The sequence below is a fragment of the Cucumis sativus genome, chromosome 1 (genome assembly GCF_000004075.3).
Source record: "Cucumis sativus cultivar 9930 chromosome 1, Cucumber_9930_V3, whole genome shotgun sequence".
NCBI classification, from domain to species: domain Eukaryota; kingdom Viridiplantae; phylum Streptophyta; class Magnoliopsida; order Cucurbitales; family Cucurbitaceae; genus Cucumis; species Cucumis sativus.
Window position 1 is genome coordinate 29,521,772 of NC_026655.2, and position 21,752 is coordinate 29,543,523.

Genomic DNA, 21,752 nt, shown 5'->3' on the forward strand with positions numbered 1-21,752 from the left:
GGATTGAAGAGAAAATGCTCCACCTGGTGGAAGTTCTTGATTCCATCCGATTTCTTGAGATGCGACTTAAGAAAGTCGATGTTATTGATGTGGTGTCCATTCGTTTGAATGGATTACCCATACAAGATTTGTTGGCTAGAGTTGACACGTTAGGGTCACAAATCATAAGAACTGGAAATGTTACCTACAAGCGTGGGGACAGTTTGTCGGGCTCTGCTGCCCGAATGGAGGAACGAGTTATTAAGCTAGATAATTTTCATAAGAATATCATGGAAGTGATAAATGGCATGACAAAGAATTTTTGAGCTACCCTCGATGTCGTTAGAAATGAAATCGTAGAGGTGAACACGAAGGTGAATCTTACGATTCGAGTGTTGGCAAATCATGTACCGACGGGAGGAATAATTACAGTTGGCAAAATAAAGATCCCTGAACCCAAGCCCTTCTGTGGGGCAAGAGATGCAAAGGCATTAGAAAATTTTATCTTTGATATAAAGTAATACTTCAAGGTCACAAATATCATTACAGAGGAAGCCAGAGTAACGTCGGCAACCATGCATTTGTCGGAAGATGCGAAGTTATGGTGGAGGTCCCAGCATGTCGATATTCAAGAAGGATGTTGCATAATTGACACCTGGGACAGTTTGAAGAAAGAACTTCAATCGCAGTTTTTCCCCGAGAATGTTGAAATTTTGGCTCGATGAAAACTGCATGAGTTAGAACACACTGAAACTATTCGAGAGTATGTGAAACAATTCGCGGAGCTGATGTTAGACATATCTGATATGACCGAAAAGGACAAAATCTTTGGTTTTGTTGAAGGGCTGAAGCCATGGGCAAGGACTAAGTTATATGAGCAGAGGGTTCAAGACCTCGCATCAGCCTATGCAACAGCTAGGCGTTTGTTTGATCTGTCTAGTGACGCTCAAGATACGAGACATCATCAAAGCTTTTCACCTGGAAGAAACATAAAAGTTTATATAGAAAAAGTTTGCTTTCCCTAAAGGAGAAGGTGGATTGTTTACTTCCTTGTTTTTTTTATTATGAACTTGAAGTTTATTGAATGATAATCAAATCACCAAGTACTGTCTCTGTTGGGTTGTTGATGTTTAAAAGAGTGGAGTCCTAACAGTATACCACACCGATCTTAGTTACAGATTAGCAAACATAATCTAAAATAATAACATAAACATTGAAATAATCAAATTTATCATAATCCATAAACTTAAACATTTAAGTCATTTTATACATTTAAGTCTATTTTAGATTTAAGTATATTTTATGTACTCTATCCTCAAACTAATATTCATACATTTAAGTCTATTTTAGATTTAAGTCTATTTTATGTACTCTATCCTCAAACTAATATTCATTTCTACTAGTTGTGTATTCTATCCTCAAACTAATATTCATTTCGACTAGTGGATATTCCATCCTCAAGTTTAATATTCATTTCTACTAGTTGAACCTTCAACAAATTTTAATAGGAGGGAGTGGTTAAAATCGTCGTTAAGTTATTCATATTTTTACCCATGGCATTGGTTATCATCAGCATCATTCTCATTCGAAAATAATATATAAATGTTTCAGAGTAAATTTAACTGGGAATCTCAAATGGAAATTGATCGGTCAAACAAATAAATGGGATTTACAGAATTCTGCTCTTTAACAAAGTTTCTGTTGCTACTGAAAGCTAGAATACATCGCCAAAAAGAAAGAAAAATGAAAAAGAAATTGCTATGTTCAATCATTACGTTGAAAACTACGAGGAAAACAAACCGACTCATACAGGTGCCTTCCTGCCCATTTTTCTAACTCAACTAAAGTTTCTATCTTCGTCGTACTGCAGAAGAACCTGGTCCGCGCTGTACTGCAGCAGCTGATTGCTGTGGTTGTGCTTGTCCTGCTGCTTGGCCACTAACCTGTTCTTCAGCCATGTTCATTGCTTGTGTTATGGCATTCATAACAATCAATCCAAGTGGTATCAGGTACATCCACTGGCATAATAGGGATAAAAATCCAGTAAGAATATATCAAAATTTAAGCTTATGAAACAATTGTTCTTTTATAGAAACTCACATATTTAGCCCAAAATGACTTCTCAGGTGGCTTTACACCTTCCCCTTCTCCAGTCTCACCAACAAGAATATCCTCAGCAAATACAGGTGTCCTGTGCATTGAATCTAAACTTGAGCATTGGATGCACCAAGAATATAATAATTCCAGTGTCAACTAATTCTAGACGACATTAAATTATTTTTTTAAAATGGAAACAAAACTGATTGTTAAAGTAATGAAAACAGATTACTGCTCTGAATACACGGAAACAAAGAAATAATATTAGCAGTCTGTTCGAGAAGTGTCGAGGGCCCATTTGATGACCTGCTGCTTTCTTAAAATTAAAGTTACAAAAACCCCTCCCTCCTATAGATTTTTTCCTTTTGCTATCAACTTTTTACCAAAAGAAGGTTGAAAACTTGCTTCTACTTTTAGAATTTGGATAAGAATTCTAATGTTTATTCAAGATTCTTCACTTTTCAAGAACACATCCATATTGCAGCAGCATCAGGGTAAGCTAATAAGATTAGGTTCGACACACGAAATAGAAAGGTAAATGTAAAAATGCACTTACCTAGGAGCCTGCTCACCGCTCTTCAAAAACGTGAAGGAGTTGAAAGACCATTTTGAAGGCTGAAGGAAAGACCATGTGTTGAATGTTAGTGAACAGAAGCAACAAGCCAAATGAAAAATACAGTTCAAGAACACTAATTTTACATCATAATATATAATTAATCATCTACCTTATTGTCTATAAGCACCAGATACTTTCAAGTTAATACTTCTGAATGGTAAGCTGTTTTACTCAGATTAGTGTCATGTCATTGACTCAGATGATAACCAAGCAATGATCTATAATATTATGTATAATCAAGTCCGTAGTCAGCTCTCATGCATTTTCCAAATGAACCTAGGAACAAGAACATCTTTTGTGAAAAGCCAACCAAGCCCACTGCAAAAAGATTGCTCCCAAGATGGCTCTCCCAATGCCTAGGAGGGTTTAACCTATGTTGGACATTTGGTGGTGTTTTTAGTGACAATGTTTTCCAGATTTTAGTTGGTCCAGCTCTTAAGAAGATACCCAAATACTTTGGAGCAACGCGGTTAAAGCTTTGGAAGCTGAGTTATGGTTTGAACGAAACCTGAGTTTTCATAAGACTTCCCCTTGATCAGACCAATTAATTTTGTTCAGCTTAAATGCGTCCTCATGGTGTACACTTTCAAAAACTTATGAAGATTACTCTATTTAAGAACTAAACTTGAATAGGCGGGCATTCATTTTGTTATGGTATATATGTAAATATAGGAGCTCGTCAGTCTTTTGTCCTTTATTGTAGTTTACTAGTTTTTATTTAGGGTTCAATGGTATAACTATACTATATATATTGAATTCTATTGTATAGAGTGAACGTGTTATTTCATACTTCACTCTAACTACAACATGCTATCAGAGACATATAGGGATTAGAACATTCGTCAATTTTGTTATTCTTTAACAACTACATTCCATTAGGGTTTAAGTTTGGGCAACCAAGTTCGAGTGGCCGTTTGTTGACACTGCCCACCTTGGAAAGGGCGCCACTGTCATCCGCCCCTATCTGAGTTCGTAGCTCGTCGGAAGAAGTCGAAGGTGAGCTTCATGCCTACCAGAAGAAGCTAACTCGTCCCCCACGCCCAGGCGTATGGTAGCTCCATTTTGTGCTCCATCGACCAGGTTCACCTCACTTTGTATTTTTCAGTTGGTCTGTGAATTTGGTTCCTTCGAAATCTAATCAGGTGCTTTTATTCTTAGGTTTGTTACTGTTTAGTTCCAATTTGGGTTGTCAATGGTTAGATGCATCTCAGATCCTTGGTTTTCAGTCAGTTTGTGCCTTTGATCTCATTGAAATCCATTTGGGTGTGACGATAACTGATGAAAATCTAATTGTTTTTACGGGTTGTGGCTGTTTTGCTTGTTTTTGTGGCTGGTTTGCTTGTTTCTGTGGCTGATTTTGCTCATTTGGTTTGGTGAAACTTGTTGGTGTGGCTGTTACTATGCTATGGCCAAACAAGATCCCATAGTGATGTCTAATTTCGTTCAATTGCCCGACTCAATCTATCCATGGTCCGAATAGTGTATACTAAATCTCAAAAGTACCAAAACTCGTCGAAAGCATCTCCTTCATCATTAGCATGTGTCCCCATTACAACCATTGCTAATTTATGTAACATGAATCATTGTCTCCTTTCCTTCTCTACTCATTGTCTCCTTTCCTTCTCTACACAATGGGTCATAGCCTCCAGTGCTCATATGACAGGTAATCCCAATTGTTGTTTATTGGTTAAATCACTCCTGACCTTAATTGTTGTTTCATTCTATCTTGACTATTGCTTGTTACAGAATCTTGTAACAAAGAAAATTACTGATAAAGAAATCAATCTGGATGACTTTACAGTTTTGATCACCAACAATTGATATCAACAACCGTTGCTTGTTCTGGAGTTGTTTTACCTTTTGATGCCCATTGTCGTCCTCGTCATCAATCTCTCTCACTCTTGAAAGCTTTGTCCTGAAGTTCATAACTTGTCTTCATTGAACTGTAACTCATTTCAGCTTGCCAAATTTCATCGTCTTAGCTCTAGCCTCCAGCCCTCGAGTTCATAAACGGGCAAATTCCCCTTCGAATTAGTTCACTTTGATATTTAGGCTCTGAGTTCATTTGTGTCCAAAACTAAATTTCGATATTTTGTTACCTTTATTAATAATCTCTCTCGCATAACTTGGTTATATTTTATGAAAAATCGTTCTAAATTACCTTGAGAAGTGATCATGCTGGTGAGTTTTTCAGAAGCACTCAATTCGAACCTTTGAATATATGAAATCATTCACCAATCATCTTGGGTTGATGCTCAATCCCAAGAATGGGGTTGGGGAACAAAGGAATTAAGCATCTTCTTGAAACTGGACGAACATTATTCTTTCAAATACATGTTCCAAAGCATTTTTGGGTTGATTTTTTTTCTCTTTTGAAAACAAAACAAACTCGTGCATTAATAAAAATATACAAGAGGGTTATGCAATGAGCAAATGCTATACAATAGAAATAAAAGGTTCAACAGGTGCACTCGGACATCTCAATTAAATTGACACCCCCATAGCACCCTCGTCATATCTAAACAAAAGGAGTCCAACCTAAGTAATTAAAGATCAAAAGGCTACATGCAGCCAATAGGCCCAATACAAACCAAGCAACCATATGATCAATCCGACTTAAACATAGCCACTACAACCGAAAAAATTTTGAGAACACACTAACTAAACATATGCCGAGGTTTATTGCAATAATCACACCAGACACAAGATTTTTCATATCTTGTTGGATTGGTTAGACACCTTCAAAGCAGTATTTTCAATCACCAATGTAGAACTCTCAACTAAATCAACAGGTTTTTTGTCAATCATGACATTCCTGCAACATTCTTCCTTGTGAATTTCAGAAAAATAACATCACTAATTAATGGAAGAGTAGTTCTCCCAAGTATCCTACCTCTAACCTCATCAAACCAAACACAATGTTAAAACTGACAAGGAATTTGTAAATACGACCATCTTCGACAGTTTTCCTGTAATGCTTTTGGTCTTCTGTAGACTTCCACTATCAAAGAGATCGAGGTCTTGCCAAAACCTTTTTATGGACTGAAAGTATTGTATAATGGAGTTGCCTTCTCATCGTACATCACCTCGTTTAAGATTCAACTCAAATATGTGTGACCGGTTGCCAAAATAAAATACATTTGAGAACACTAACCCATAATTCCTTGGTTGTAGAATAGCACCCGTAGTTACAGCTGATGTCTTCAACCATGGAATTTACTAGCCAAGCCATAACCATGGAGTTTTCGGCATCCCACTCGGCAAATGAAGGATCAATTGGGCTACGGGTGCTTTCTTCTACAGTAATGTAACCAATCTTCCATTGTCCATAAATATACATCCAAACAATTTGGGACCCGTTATGATATATATTTATAATATATGCGTAATTGTAAATACAATCTAGGGTTTATTTGTTCTCGCTCTATTATATATGTAACTTTACTCTGACTCTACATGAATAAGAAATATACTTTTCTCTGAATTCTTGATTACATGATACCAGAGGTCCAGAGTCGTTAAGGTTTGGAATTTGGAATATCATAGTTGGTGGCTTTCTTCTCCATTAGGCTTAAGTTTAGGTCATCTTCGACTGGCCATTTGTCAACATTGCACAGACCATAAGAAGCGCCATCGCTGTCCGTCGTAGTCTACCTTTGCCGATCGCCAGGAAACACCGTGCATGAGTTTTATGCGCCGCCCGAATATCTCTGCACAGCATCCACACGCCGACGCGCAGGAGCACGTGAAGACTCTGATTTGACCTTCATCTTCTGGGCTTGTCTCGAACCTCTTTTTCCGATCAGTTTGTGCAATTGGGTCCATCAAAGAGTATTCGGGTTTGATGAAAACTAAAGGCTACGTCATCGTTCTAGGGTTTTGTTCCAATTTTGCAGCTGTTTGGATTGATTTTTTTTTTGTTTAAGTGGACTACAATCAGTGTGCAGTATGGCCAACATAAAAAATTTGGTATCTTCTAATGTTATTCCCTTAGCCTCTAAGATCACATAACATAAGTTAAATGGATCTAAATATTATGATTGGCATCGGACAACTTTGTTCTATTTGAGAAGTACTGATATGGATGATCATATGACCAAAGATCCCCTAGAAGATGCAAAGAAGAAGAAGGATTGGCTTCGTGATGATGTCCGTCTATATCTTCAGATCAAAAACTTCATCGAGAGTGAAATTATTGGATTGGTTGAACACTGTGAATCTATTAAAGAACTTTTGGAATTTTTAGATTTTCTATATTCAGGTAAAGGGTTTAGGGTTTAGGGTTTGGATGTATATTTATGGACAAGGGAATATTGGTTACATTACTGTAGAAGAAAGCACCCGTAGCCTAATTGATCCTTCATTTGCCGAGTGGGATGCCGAAAACTCCATGGTTATGACTTGGCTAGTAAATTCCATGGTTGAAGACATCAGCTGTAACTACAGGTGCTATTCTATAACCAAGGAATTATGGGTTAGTGTTCTCAAATGTATTTTATTTTGGCAACCGGTCACACGTATTTGAGTTGAATCTTAAACGGGATGATGTACGATGAGAAGGCAACTCCATTATACATTACTTTCAGTCCATAAAAAGGATTTGGCAAGACCTCGATCTATTTGATAGTGGAAATAATTGGATTGGTTGAACACTGTGAGTCTATTAAAGAACTTTTGGAACTTTTGGAACACTGTGAGTACATAGAATGTTTGAGGTTTGTATGCAGTTTTTTTATGCTGAACAAAAAGCAAAATTCGTTACCAGCTATTTTAACCACCTTAAGAAGATAACTGTCGAGCTTTCTTTGTCGTTACCCTTTAGTCCTGATGTTAAAGTTCAACAAGCTCAACGAGAAAAGATGGTTGTGATCTTTTCAAATGGACTTTTACCTGAATTTGGAATGGTGAAGGCACAGATTCTCTATGACTCTAAGATTCCATCATTAGACGATGCTTTTAGTCGTGTCTTTCGCATTGAAAGCTCTCCGACTGGTGTGTCTATTCCTCAATCCAGTAGTGCTCTCATTAGCAAGAACAGTAACTCCTGGGCACCTCGAGCGATGGATAGCAATATTCAGTGGAACAGTTATGATCATCGAAAACCAGAATCTCCAGAGATTATTTGTAACTACTGTGGTAAGCCAGGCCATATGAAACGTGATTGTCGGAAATTGTTGTATAAGAATAGTCAACGATCTCAACATGCTCAGATAGCTTCCACATATGATATACCAGAGGCATCAGTTACTATTTCTGCAGATGAGTTTGCTAAGTTTCAGAACTACCAAGATTCATTACAAGCGTCATCTTTCTCTACTCCTATCGCATACACTGTTGGCTCAGATAATACAAAGTTTCTTCTTACATCATCTACCAAATGGGTCAGACTCTGGTGCCACAGCCTATATTACAGGTAATTCTCGCCTATTTTCTAGACTGTTGTCCCCTGCCCCTTTTTCATCTGTCACATTGGCATATGGCTCCACGTCTTCTGTTCTTGCTTCTGACACTATTCACCTTACCCCATCCTTTTCTCTGTCTTCTGTGTCACATTTTCCTAACTTATCCTTTAATTTAATTTCCACTAGTCAACTTACTCATGACCTAAATTTTGTTGTCTTGTTATTTCTTGATTATCGCTTGACGAAGCAGATTATTGGTAGAGGATATGAGTTGGGACGCCTTTATCTCTTTAATCACCAAGTACGGCAAGCTGTGATGTGTCATGTCGTTCCTTCTACCTTTGAAGTCCATTGTCGTTTAGGTCATCTATCTTTGTTCGTGTTGAAGAAACTTTATCCCAAATTTAGGTCTTCATCCTCTTTAAATTGTGATTCATGTCAATTTGCAAAATTTCATCGTCTTAGTTCGAGTCCTCAAGTCAATAAACAAGCAAGTGCCCATTTAAGTTAGTTCATTATGATATTTTGGGTCTGTGTCCAATTTAACGCTAGTAACCTGAAAAGATAATGATTGTGTCTGTCTTGTTCGCAACGTTTGTCCTCATCATACTAAGTTAGATCTCAAATCCTTGAAGTGTATCTTTTCAGGTTACTAGCGTGTTCAAAATGGGTATCGTTGTTATTGTCCTACCCTTAAAAGATATCTTGTTTCGCCTGATATTGCATTTTTTGAGGATACATCCTTTACTTCATCACCATCAAGTTCGTGTCAGGGGGAGGATGACAATCTTGTTATATATATAATATATGAGGTTACCTCTCCCACACCATCCTCTTCCACTGATGCACCTCCTTCCCGCCTGATGATTTCTCGAGTTTACTCCCGACGACCTCCACCACAACCTTCAGACTCATGTCCTCCATCAATGCCTCCTTCATCATGCAATCCGAGGCCAAGTGATGATCTTCCCATTGCTCTTCGCAAAGGTAAACACAAGTGTACTTACCCTGTTTCTTCCTTTGTTTCCTATCACTAGTTGTCTCCCCCCCATATATGCTTTTATTACGTCTCTTGACTTCACATCTATTCCTAACACTGTTCATGAAGTTTTATCTCATCCTGGCTGACGTAATGCAATGATTGAGGAGATAACTGCTTTAGATGATGATGGTACTTGGGATTTGGTATCTCATTTTGCAAGAAAGAAGGCCATTGGTTGTAAGTGGGTGTTTGTTGTCAAGGTGAATTCTGATGGAACAGTGCTCGATTGAAAGCTCGCCTTGTTACCAAAGGTTATGCTCAAATATATGGAACTGATTATTCAGATACATTTTTCTCCAGTTGCAAATTAACTTCCATCCACCTATTTCTTTCCATGGTTGCTACCCATAAATGGCCTTTGCATAAACTTGACATTAAGAATGTTTTTCTGCATGGTGATCTTCAAGAGGAAGTTTATATGGAGCAACCACTTGGGTTTATTGCTCAGGAGTGTATGTCGCATTCGAAAATCTTTGTATGGTTTGAAACAGAGTCCACATGGTTGGTTTCGTAAGTTTAGTCAAGCTCTTGTATGCTTTGACATGCAGAAGAGTACATCTGATATGTTTTCTATCACTGATCTAACAATGGCATAGTTTTATTAGTTGTATAAGTTGATGATATTGTTATTACTAGAAATGATGCATCGGGTATTTAGTCTCTCAAAATTTTCCTTAAGGGCCAGTTTCATACAAAAGATTTGGGCCAATTGAAATATTTTTTAGGCATTTAAGTGATGAGAAGCAAGAAAGGTATTTATTTGTCTCAACGAAAATATGTACTTGATTTGTTGTCTGAGACAGAAAAATTAGGAGTCAAACCAAGGGGTACGCAGATGATGCCAAATCAACTTGTTAAAGAAGGGGAATTATGTAAAGATCCTGATAGATATAGGAGATTAGTTGGGAAGTTGAACTACTTAACGGTGAGTCGACCAGATATTGCTTATTCTGTAAGTGTTGTAAGTTAGTTCATGTCTTCCCCTACAGTGGATCATTGGGCTGCAGTAGAGCCGATTTTGTGTTATCTAAAAGCTACTCCTAAATGTGGGATCTTATACAAAGATCATGAACATACGAGAGTTGAATGTTTTCTTGATGCTGATTGGGTGGGATATTGTGTCTTTGTAGGCAAAAACTTAGTATCATGTAAGAGTAAGAAACAAAATGTTGTTTCTCGTTTGAGTGTTGAGTCAAAATATAGAGCTATGACACAAACTGTGTGCAAAATAATCTGAATTCACCAACTATTATCTAAGATAGGCTTTAGTATTACAGTGCCAACTAAATTATGGTGTGATAATCAAGTTGCACTTCACATTGCATCTAATCCAATATTTCATGAATGAACTAAACATATTGAGGTGGATTGTCACTTCATTCGTGAGAAAATCCAAGATGGGTTGGTGTCCACAGGATATGTGAAGACTGGAAAACAATTGGGAGATATTTTGACTAAAGGTTTTAATGGAGCAAGGATAAGCTATTTGTGCAACAAGCTAGGCATGATCGACATATTTACTCTAGCTTGAGGGGGAGTGTTATGATATATATTTATAATATATGTCCTTTATCGTAATTGTATGTATAATCTAACAAAGGAAATAATCAACATATATATTTCTCAAGACTAATTGAGTTTAATGTTTGGAAGGAGATCGTTGAAACAAATAAAGATGTCTTTTTCATAAGGATGCCATTATCAACCCTTTGTTTGCAGAAAATGCTTTAATTAAATTGGATCAAGGAGAGGTGGAGGGTATGATCGAGTGCCCATGAAGGCTGGAAAACTCAACCAAAGTTGTAGACCAATGAGATAAACTGAAAGATAAAAGGGCATTGGTGAAGGAAGGAGAACAATTGGCGAAAGGGAAAGAGAAAATGTGTTTTTCTTTCTTTAATTGTCATTGTACAACTATGGACGAAAGGAGAAAAAATGTTGAGGATCCCACATTGAAGAAAATTAAGAGACCTCACAAATTTTATAAGATGTATGGGCTACTCATTTCATTACCCCATATTATCTAATATGGTATTAATGCCTATAAAGCCAAACGGACATTTGCACCAAAAACAAAATTTGAGATTCGATGCAAGAATATGGTAAACCCAAAGAAGCACCATCTTAATGGTGAGTGTTATGATATATATATTTATATTTATACTTATATTTATATCATATGTCCTTTATTGTAATTGTACATAGTGTCTAGGGTTTATTCTCTATTTATATGTAACATTCCTTTGACTCAATATGAATAAGAAATATACTTCTCTGAATTCTATATTACAGTGAGCATGCTGAGGATCTCACATTGACAAATCAAGGAACCTAATTTTTTTTATAAAATACATGGGTTACCGTACTCCACTCATTGTTGCTAGTTGATTTTAAGACAGAACCTCATGTTGCCTAATAAAAAAATACAAAAAACATTGAAAACCCACAACGACAATGGAAATCGACAACTACAAAACGTTGACGATACCAATAGAAGATGGTGAAGACAAGACAAAGGAGAAAGTAAACGCAACAACGAGAGAGAGAGAGAAAAAAAACAGTATGAAAAACCCACAATGATGAGAAGAAAGACAATTACAACTGACAATAGGTAGCAATAGCAACAACTACAACAGGGACGAAATGCAAGTTTGGTGTTTACTGAGACGAGAAAGAGGAAAGAAAACCAAGCAAATCTCAAACCAATTTTGATAACTCTAAGTCTAGTTCAGCAACTATCAATAGATTAATTCATATCATCACTTCGATTCTCCATATATGGTCAGATGCTTGTAGTCATCATTAGGAACAAAACCAATTATAAGTGAAAGGAAAACTTACAAGTTTCAGTTGTCTGGGAAAAGGGCATGCACCAGGGGTACCATAATTAATAGCCAAAATATTAACACCATCCTAGAAGCAAAACAGCAGAAAATGTTAGGACAATGAGATTAAGTACCAGGACATTTCAGATATGATAATTTGGCATTTGCAAGTGTATTCAGATATAGACACTTGAGTGAATATCTTAACTTGATATTTGTTCAGCAGTATTAAAGTTATTCTTGTTGCTTCAAATTATTTTTTCTTACAAGAATAACCACTTTCATTGAGAAAAAGATGAAAGAATACAGAGTCGAGCAAAAACACCCAGCCCACAAAAGCAACTACTTACAGGAAGGGAGTCCAACTATGTAAAACGATGCCTAGAATAGTAACAAAAGGTCTTTGAAACCGAAGTCCACAAAAAGACATGAAAACAAGCAAAAGACCAAATCTCACTAGGGTCTTTATCCACTCCTCTAAAAGGCCTACCATTTCTCCAATTACAGAATAGTTACAAAAGGTCCCGTTGCTCCAATTCATTTTATAACCATTGTCATCTATCCCCTCCCCCTACCCCACCAACAAAAAAATCTGTATATTAGTGCACACAGCACAGCTTTCAAAATGCAGAAGCAGGACAATGTCCGGATGTCGGCAGTCTCATTCCTTGTTCCAAATATATAATTGGGGAAATTACCTTCTTGATCCCTAGGTTTTGGGTCTAGTTTATATTTAGTTCCTACATTTCAAAATGTTACACTTTTAGTTTTAGTTCTTACATTTTAAGTTTGGTCTCAATTTAGTTCATAGGTACCTTTAAGCTTTGAGTTTTTTTCAATTTTGTTCCTAGTCTAATTAACATTTTTAACCTCGATTTTTCACTAAGTACTCAATTTCCATCTTTAGTGGTAATGTCTATTGTCTATGGACTATGAGTTTTTTTTTTCTTTTTTTGAAAGAAAACAAAACTTTTCATTGATATAGCGTAAAGAGACAAAAGGCTCAAATACTAGTTAATTTACAAGAATTATAAATAATTAAGTTTCACTATTTTTCATCACTATTAAAATAAAATTTAATATTTCATCATCAAGCCTACACAAAAGTTACAATTTATATAATTACGTAAGTATGAAGGTACAACTTGACCCAATTTTGACACTTAAATAAATTTAAAGACCCAATGTTAAAATTGAAAGCTTAAGGGTATTATTGTAACTACCATCATACTTTAAGGATGTTTTTTTCAATGTGTCCTTAGATTAAATAGTAGAGATTAATGCCAAAAACTAAAACAAAGTGAGTATTTAGTAAAAAATAAAGGTTAAACGTATAAATCTTAAAACCTAGTAACTAAGTTGAAACAAAATTAAAATTTCAATGGTAAAATTGCAACATTTTGAAAGTTCTTGACTAAATTGAAAACAAACTCAAAACTTCATAACTAAAAGTATAACATTTTGAAAGATGGGGACCTAATAGACACTAGACCCAAAACCTATGGACCAAAAATGTATTTTTCCATATGTATAGTATGATGTGCCAATGCAAGTTCTTCCCTTTGTCTAAACCTAATAACTTGATGGGAGCATTAGAGGCAAGGAGCGAAGTTGTGAAGTCGTGGACCCCACAATGTAAGGAGTTAATAAGACATGAAATTGATGTTTTCCACCATGAGGCCACGAAGTACTTTAGTAGAGCACCCCCAAATGAGTATTGCAAGAAACTAAGCTATATGAACTCATACCCAAAAGCGCCATATGCTTCGAAGGAATAGGAAAAGTTTTCAATATTGTCATTAAACAATTCACACTACATTTTATTTTTTATATAAACAAAAGAGTCCAAGTCAATTAGCACACTTCTCAACTAATTCCATAGTTGATACATGTCATTAAAAAAAGGCATAAAAATTTATGCAAATTCACTGTAATCAATTTTAAAAGGAAGCATAACCATTGTTAAAACATGAAAGTTCCTTTCATGAAAAGGTTAATGAGAAGTAATAAAAATAATGTTTGATGGAAACAAAAGGTTGAGATTACCATGTGTATGACAAAATGCTCATCCAACTCTCCTCGCACAAGACATCTCTGAAATTATAAAATGAAAAGTTCGGGTTAAATAAGAACCTTCATCTAAAAATAGGAACATGAAATCAAAAGACAAAGATCACACCACATATAGCCTACGAGTTGTGGGAAACAAGTCTTGTACATATAATGAATCAAATATAAAGTTAATATTGCTTTAGTAGAAATTAGAAAGAGTATCCCTACATACCAAATAATGACATTTAACCTCATAAATTCAAAGTATGTTAAAAAGCATCAGTGTTTCGTCAGCTTAAGTAACAGAAAACAAACATGACATATTTTTATTGTTTTTATAATATTTTTAAACTAACGTAGTAATAAAAATTAGACTTGTTTCAACTGATTGTAGTAGAAAACAAACATGACACGTTATTAACAAAGATTAAACGCACAAATTTGAAAATAAAACAAAATAACACCAATATTTACCACAAAAAAAATATAATGATAAATTAAATAAAATTAAAAACAAAAAGCCTCATAAACTAAACAAACTACAACATTAGACTCAAGAAACCTCTTCATATTCTATTACTCAAATATCAGCCCTGCCCTTCAACAAACCAATTCCCATGGTCTCTGCTGCCCTTTCTCCTCCAGACTCTCTCTCAATATTTTCCTCCAAACGTTCTACAGGTTAGCTAGGATTGAGCTCTCTCCCCTCGACCTCTTCCAAAGAACAATCATCAATAGTCGATTCTAAGAAATTCACAAACTTTGTTCCCCCAACGATTAATTGGAAGAATTCAAAATATCCCTTTCCTTTTCATCTTTCCTATTAATTGAAGTACACAAACTTTGTTCCCCCAACAAATAATTGTATAACAACTCTTTCCAATTTATCTCATGACTCTTGAAAGCCAACAGAACTGTGATGGAATTTACTGTGCAATATGTTTCTGAAGAATAATGCACGGAGAAATAATGTGAACAAAACTACAGATCAGTGAACGAGCTATAAAGCATAAAAAATTACATACAAATGCAACAAGCAACAACGTGCCCAAGTATATACAAATCTTTTCTTATTCCATATTCCGGACTGCTAGATTAAGAGGTAGATAGCACGATGTAATACGAAAAAACTGTTGTCAGAAAACTCCTGATCAAAATAAGTAGTCCTTGACTACCATGGTTTATAACCTATGACTTCTTGGATTGTGATTGATCTTTACCACCATACTCACCCATCGGATAGACACCATGATAAGCTATAATCAATGATCTTCAATTAACTTACTGATTTCACTGATGAGTAAACATAGCTCTCTCCTGAGGACTCCAAAACATTTGTTCCCAATCTAACGGTGTAGAAACCATCTTCTTGCAACAAGGTCTACAAAAAAAAAAAAATTAATTATAGTTTTTTTCAAACAAGAAACAACCTCTTATTGATATAATGAAAGGGAATAAATGTTCAAGGGATACAAACTCAAGAGTGAAAAAAAAAAATACAAACAAAACATACCAACTTATTTTTTTTGAAAAGGAGACAAGCTTCTTTATTATTAATAAACTCAAAGTACAAGAGAGCTATACAATGAGAATAATAGGGAAGCCAAGAGAAGGGGAAGAGAGAGAGGATCAGAAGGTGCGCCCAGACAACTCAACTAGGTTGACACCCCCATATCACCCTCATCATATCCAAAATACAAAGAACAAGAACAATACTAAGGTCATGAAAAGACCAAAGTAACAACATAAATAACAATAGAAGCTACCTACGGTAGACAAAATCAAGGCTGAAAAGTAAAAACATAATGGCAGAAATACATATTAAAGCCCATCCAAACTACAGAAGCACTAATTCTGAACTGGAAATTGGGGGAAACTACATTGAAACTCATCAGATGAAGGCGGTCCAATTGAGGCAGATGTCCTGTATAGATATGAATTCTGCATTTGAAGAACACCAAACCGCTGCGTTTCTTTTAGAGATCTCTACGATGTCAACCCAATCCCTTTTTTTTATCATGGAAGATGTGTTGCGTTGGTTACGTTCAAACCAAAACTCAGCTAGAAGCGCTTTTATCAAAATAACCCAAATTAGAAAAGGTTTTTTTTTATAAATAAGGCCCCCTCAATAATTGGAGCACATTGGCGCTAAACGAACCATCAAAGACTCAAACTGATTTGAGCATAGAAAATGTGCTAAACCAACAATTAGGTGAGAAAGGACAGAAAATGAAGAAGTGTATTAAGAGATCACTGTTTCCCAAGCAAAGGAGGCACACTTAATGTAGTAAACACGTATTGGGAAGCTTCCTTGAGATAAGGATACCAACTTATTGAGATAAGGATAACCAAGAAAACAAATACATACTTAAGGAACTAAGAACTTTGCAAATATGTTCGTCTCGAAGACTTAGAGAGCTTGCAAATAAATGATGAAGCTATGAATAAGGCCCTCCACTAAACACAGAAAACCAACCAGTAGCCAAAATAAAAAAAAATTACTTTTTTTTAGAAGGAAACGAGTCTCACTATCATTAATATATAGAAAAATAGAGAGACAAAGCTCAAAGTACATGAGAGATATACAAAGAGTGATAAGGGGGAAGATCAACAGGCGCCCCTAGACATCTCAACTAGGTTGACAACCCCATAGCACCCTCATCACATCCAATAAGCAAAAATAAAACCCTTAAACCTTCCCAATACAAAACAAATTAATTACATCAAAATTCCAAACCTCATAAAAAGAACCTTTCAAAGAACCATTACAAACAGAAAAACAACGAGCTAATCAAAGCAACTAAAATTTGAAACATCAGTAGAAAGCTAAATACAAAGCACAACTTAACGCTTTCTCAAAAAAGAGCCCACTTGAATCTGAAATCTTGCACACCAAAATCTTCAAGATGAAAGGAGAAAGAGAACATCAAGAAGAGGCAACCAGCTGCTTCAAAACTATCTTGTCTATGCAATCCTTTGCTCAAAAGAACTCAATGAAATCTTCCAACCCACAGTTTCGAAAACAATGCTCTGGCAGCAATGGTTCAAGGACCCAGTAATCAGCAAAAAAATCCCCTATCCACAAAAGGTAACCCCACCAGTTGTTTTTAAATTTTTCGAAGAACCATCACCAGCAAAGAAGTAAAAACATTTCTTCATGAAGTCAATCCATCTGCCTCTTCGTTTGATCATGGCATCATTCTTAAACTGTCTTTTGGTTTGATCGTGACATCATTCTAGATTCTTCTCTTGGTTATGGGTTATTGCGAAATCAGGTCTATTTTGGATGTACATCATCAGCTTGTACCCTTTTCCACTTTTCCTTTATGGGAACTATCTCTTCGTTTGCAAGGCCATTACATATTTCAACTTATATTCCTTGTTCTTCTTATGTTATCTCTTGGATGGTCATCTCCTTTATGTTTGGGCTTCACTGTTTCTACCGGATTCTCTTCTACTTCTTTGGATTATTTCATTCATCAATGGAATGTTTCTAACCCAAAAAAACCCGATAACAACCTCTACACCCTTTCCCAACAATATAACGACATTCCATTTCCACACATACCCTGCCATTATTTGCCATTCTTACCCAAACTCTAAAATCTTTTTCTTTGGTAATTGAGAAACATTGAGGTGAAGGATCTGGAGGCATAGAATAAGGCAAAAAAAATCTACTATAGCAGCATAATGATTCTTCCGTTGAAGCAATTCAACATATGAAACTCCGTCTAGTTCATTACACCCAGCCAAACGATTTAAGCAAGCATCATGAATCATTTACCAAAAACCAAGCCAACCCCTTTTATTGTAGCCAACTAGAACTATTACTACTGATCTAAAGCCATATGGATTTTGTAACCATACATTCAATAATCCAACCAAAACGGTTCAACTTCTTACTTAACAGGAAATTCCCAAACTCTACCTTAGCATGCCTAAAGAAGTGTGTTGATTGAGCAGTGCATAAGGTCAATTAGAGCTTCAGCGAACCAAAGAAGTCCCTTGTGATGAATAACAATGAAGAAAGATGAGAAATAGTGTAGACCTCTTTCCCCACACGACAACTGTTAGGCCTCATATTCTGAAGGAGAAATAAGCAAAACTTGGAAGGCTAAAATGGATGAAGATTATGAATGGAGAAGAAAATGAAGAGTGGAAGAGGAGCACTGGCATAACAAATTCTAAAAAGAAATAATATTTATAATAATAAATACATACAAAATTAAATGGAACTTCAATCCAGATTTTGAAAATTGTGCAAGCAATTTACAAAAAGAAATAACTAAGGTGGAGAGTTGTTACCGTGAACTTCTTCCTGTCCTCTTCGGTAAAAGCATCTCGTGAAAACCGCATCTTTGTTAGTGACTATCGAAGATAGAAGAACATGTCAGTTGCAATAAGCATGTGTAATAGCTAATAGCTTAGGATCCTTACTGAATTATTATACATATTTTAAAATATATAAAAAAAAAGTTGTCAGTTGCTAAAATAACATAAAAAGGGAGAAACTAAAGGAAAATTAAACTTATTACCTCCATGAATATCCAGAAGAAGAAAGTGTATTGAATTTGCATATCATTAAAATCATAAACAACAAAACAAAAGTTTCGAAAGGCTAACACTTGAAAATGCTTGGTCGCTAGCTTTTATGTTTCTCTCCGGGCATCATAGCCAATTTATTTTTGTAATTATCTTTTAGGTCTTATTTTGCTTGATTTGACTCCCTTTCTTTAGTAGAAATCCCTTTTCTTTGTGGAATTAGTTTTTTATGTGCTTATATTGTTTCATCTTTTCTCAATGTAAGTGTAGTTCATTATAAAAAATAAATATAAAGAGAGAGAGAGATAACACTCGAAAACAGAGGATATACCATTCATAGATACTACATCTTTCCGTGAACTAACCATCAAAGAAAAATATTTTGCTGGAAAATCATCAAATTTACTGCCAGAAAGAAGTTGAAACTTTTAACATATCCTCTAATTGTGCCTCCCCTTTAAATTTGGCTTCCATTACCCTTTCCCTCCTCATTAAAGATGCGAGTACACAAACACTAAACCAAGATGTCTTCCTCATTTTGAACCACATCCCAAGGTAAATAATACGATTCCAAACAGAAACGAAGTCTTTCAGAAGAACCTCGCTACCCAAAGTTCCCTTAATCCTGAACCGCTAAAACACAAGACTTCGCAAAAAACAAGTGTTTTAATTATTTTACCACTTTATAAGGCTAACAACCAAGAATCACCATGACGGAGACAAACATGATAGTGGCCTCGATATTTTACTAATACTTTGAGGTATCAAGTTGCTCATTTAGCACTAAAGACATCCATCGCAAATCTTTGAAACAGTAAATTTAACTGAAACGAGCAACAGTAAATAAATCAACGCATGTGCAAATTCTTCCAAAAACTACACAAACTAACATTTAAATTACCATCCAAGTTTCCCAAAGTATAAACAGCACAACAAAACAAGTAAACTTAGAACATAGACATAGAGCCACCTGACCACCATGGCTCGAAGTCTTCAGACGTGCAGTAAAAAGGCCAGCAGGAGCAAAATCAGAGTCCCCAAATGAGTGCTCTAGCTGAAATTGAACCTTAGAATCCGAATCAGGATCTGAAAATCGCCTCCTAGTCGACGTCGGACGACTTGGAGGAGGTGTGGATCGAGTATGAGCGGCGTCGGTATACTGAATTTTCTGCGTCCCTTCAAATTCGTCATCATCAAGGAGAAGCTCATCGGATTGAAAAGCCACAGATGAACAAATCAAGAGGCAGAAGATGAAGAAGCCACAGCGGAATCCCATGGCTGAACTTTCGAAGAACGAGAAGTGAGTGACCTTCGACTGATTAATCAAATATTAGATGTACTTGAAGGGAAAGCAACGGTAAATTGTCCAAAATAACCTCTGTACTTCTCACACCTAAGAAATGGTGCACTTTGTGAAGGTCATATATATGCATTTTTTGAGAATCATCTCCGCTCATATGGATCTCTCTATATAAAAAAATAGGAATCACAATAAACTTTTTGTTTTCAATTGTTTCTTTCTTACACTCATTTCTTTTTTTATTTATTTTTTAATTTAAAATTAATTATAAATAAATAATTGTCTATTAATAATTTTAACTTTTTTCCAATTAATTATATCATTAAAATTTCTCTAAAATCATTCCTATCTCTCACCTATTCACATTCAACATTCTTCTATATTAACTATTTTGTAATTATTTTAATTTTTCAAATTCTTTTCCATTTTCAAATCTTTGGATATAAATATCTCATTTTTTTTATTTTATATGCATGTTCACAATAAAAATTAAAGGTGGGAAGAAATTAGTCATTTGTGAGCCAAGGCTGCTACAAAAGCGCCCACGAACCTTCATTGTATTGTTGCGATGTCTAAGAGCAACCAATGAACCCAATAAAAAAGATAGAGATAAATTGATGAGAATTCAATGATGAATAATGTAAAAGTGGAAAACTAAAGAAACAAATATCAGAAACGTCATTTTCAAAAAATAACGAAGTGGCATGCGAATGTCAAAGACTATTTTTTAGTTTTTAGTTATTGGTTTGTAATTAAGTTCAATGTAAAAGAATACATTCTTTGCTCATGTTATTTTTTTTTTCATTTAATTAATTTTTTTATTAATAAAATAGTGAAGTGTGGTTAATACACTTTTATCCCGTTTGAATTATGTAACTTTTGTTGAAATCTAGTTATTAGTTATAGTTAAAGGTAATAGAACGTCTAAAGGTAGAAATATGAGAGTAGTTTTTCCATTTTTGTCCTAAAAAATTTATTAAAAATAATAAAAATTTAAGTTTAATTTATTTTAGAATTTTAATAGTTCTACAAGTTGAATAACTTTATCAAGTAATTATTAAAAAGTCAAAACAAATTTATGATTAGATAATAAATTTTAGAATTTGAAAAAAATTTAAAATTTCAATAATTTAACAAGACTACTCAACCGTTGAAATTAAATAGACGTCACATCTACGTACTTTTTTCTACAAAATTCTTGTATATGTATTTGTTTTTATCCAAACTCAATCCATCTTCCAAAGTTAGTTGTTTGATGTATAATGTGCATAACAGATAATCACATTTTACTGTAAAAAGTTATGTAAGTTTATTTTTTCTTCTTGACGAAGAATTTATTCATTTCGTATGATATGAGATATTAGATAAGTGCACTAAGTTTTTCTTTTTATTTTTTCCTTCCTATAATAAATCATAAAATAAGTGCTTTAATAAATAATGTATGGTTATATTTAAAAAAAAAAATTGATTTTAAACATCAACCAGTGGATTAAAAAAATTATCCAAGTGCATCTACTAATCTCTTTACTTCAATAGATGTTTTCACGTTTTCTTTAACAATACAATATGCATCCTAATAAGAAATGATGAAAATTAAATACCCAAACTTACATAATCAATATAATTTATACATCTATATAAGTTTGTTGGTCCAATTTTAAATTTTGGATATGTTTGAAAGCCTAATTTTTAATTTTGAAAGTTTTAAGGGTATAATTGCGTAAAATAAACCAATAAATTACAATATTAATAAAATTTGTTAGAATTTATGTCCTAGAACTCAGAACTTATAGTTTAAAATTATATTATATTCAATAAAGTGGTTATTAAATACTTGTTAGTGAAAATTAAATACTATAAATTTTGAATTCCATAAACTAAGGTCCTGAGGCTAAGT

General features: G+C 34.8%; 1 protein-coding gene across 1 annotated transcript; it reads right to left on the bottom strand.

Annotated features, from left to right (window-relative positions):
• Positions 1 to 1,563: 1,563 nt before the first annotated feature.
• Positions 1,564 to 19,921, bottom strand: LOC101203960 (ER membrane protein complex subunit 10). Its single transcript, XM_011661897.2, has 8 exons — positions 19,526 to 19,921; positions 18,319 to 18,381; positions 15,299 to 15,394; positions 14,008 to 14,055; positions 11,978 to 12,049; positions 2,633 to 2,691; positions 2,080 to 2,170; positions 1,564 to 1,997 (listed from the first exon to the last, which is right to left on the bottom strand). Exons 1-8 carry the CDS (start codon positions 19,829 to 19,831, stop codon positions 1,830 to 1,832), a joined length of 903 nt encoding a protein of 300 aa, XP_011660199.1. The 5' UTR covers positions 19,832 to 19,921; the 3' UTR covers positions 1,564 to 1,829.
• Positions 19,922 to 21,752: the final 1,831 nt, after the last annotated feature.

Coding starts and splice junctions, on each gene's coding strand:
- LOC101203960 (XM_011661897.2), bottom strand. CDS start 19,831: ATGGGATTCCGCTGTGGCTTCTTCATCTTCTGCCTCTTGATTTGTTCA. Junction 18,382..19,525: donor CTTCGAGCCATGGTGGTCAG/GTGGCTCTATGT, acceptor TATCTTCGATAG/TCACTAACAAAGATGCGGTT. Junction 2,692..11,977: donor TTCCCAGACAACTGAAACTT/GTAAGTTTTCCT, acceptor TCTTTCCTTCAG/CCTTCAAAATGGTCTTTCAA.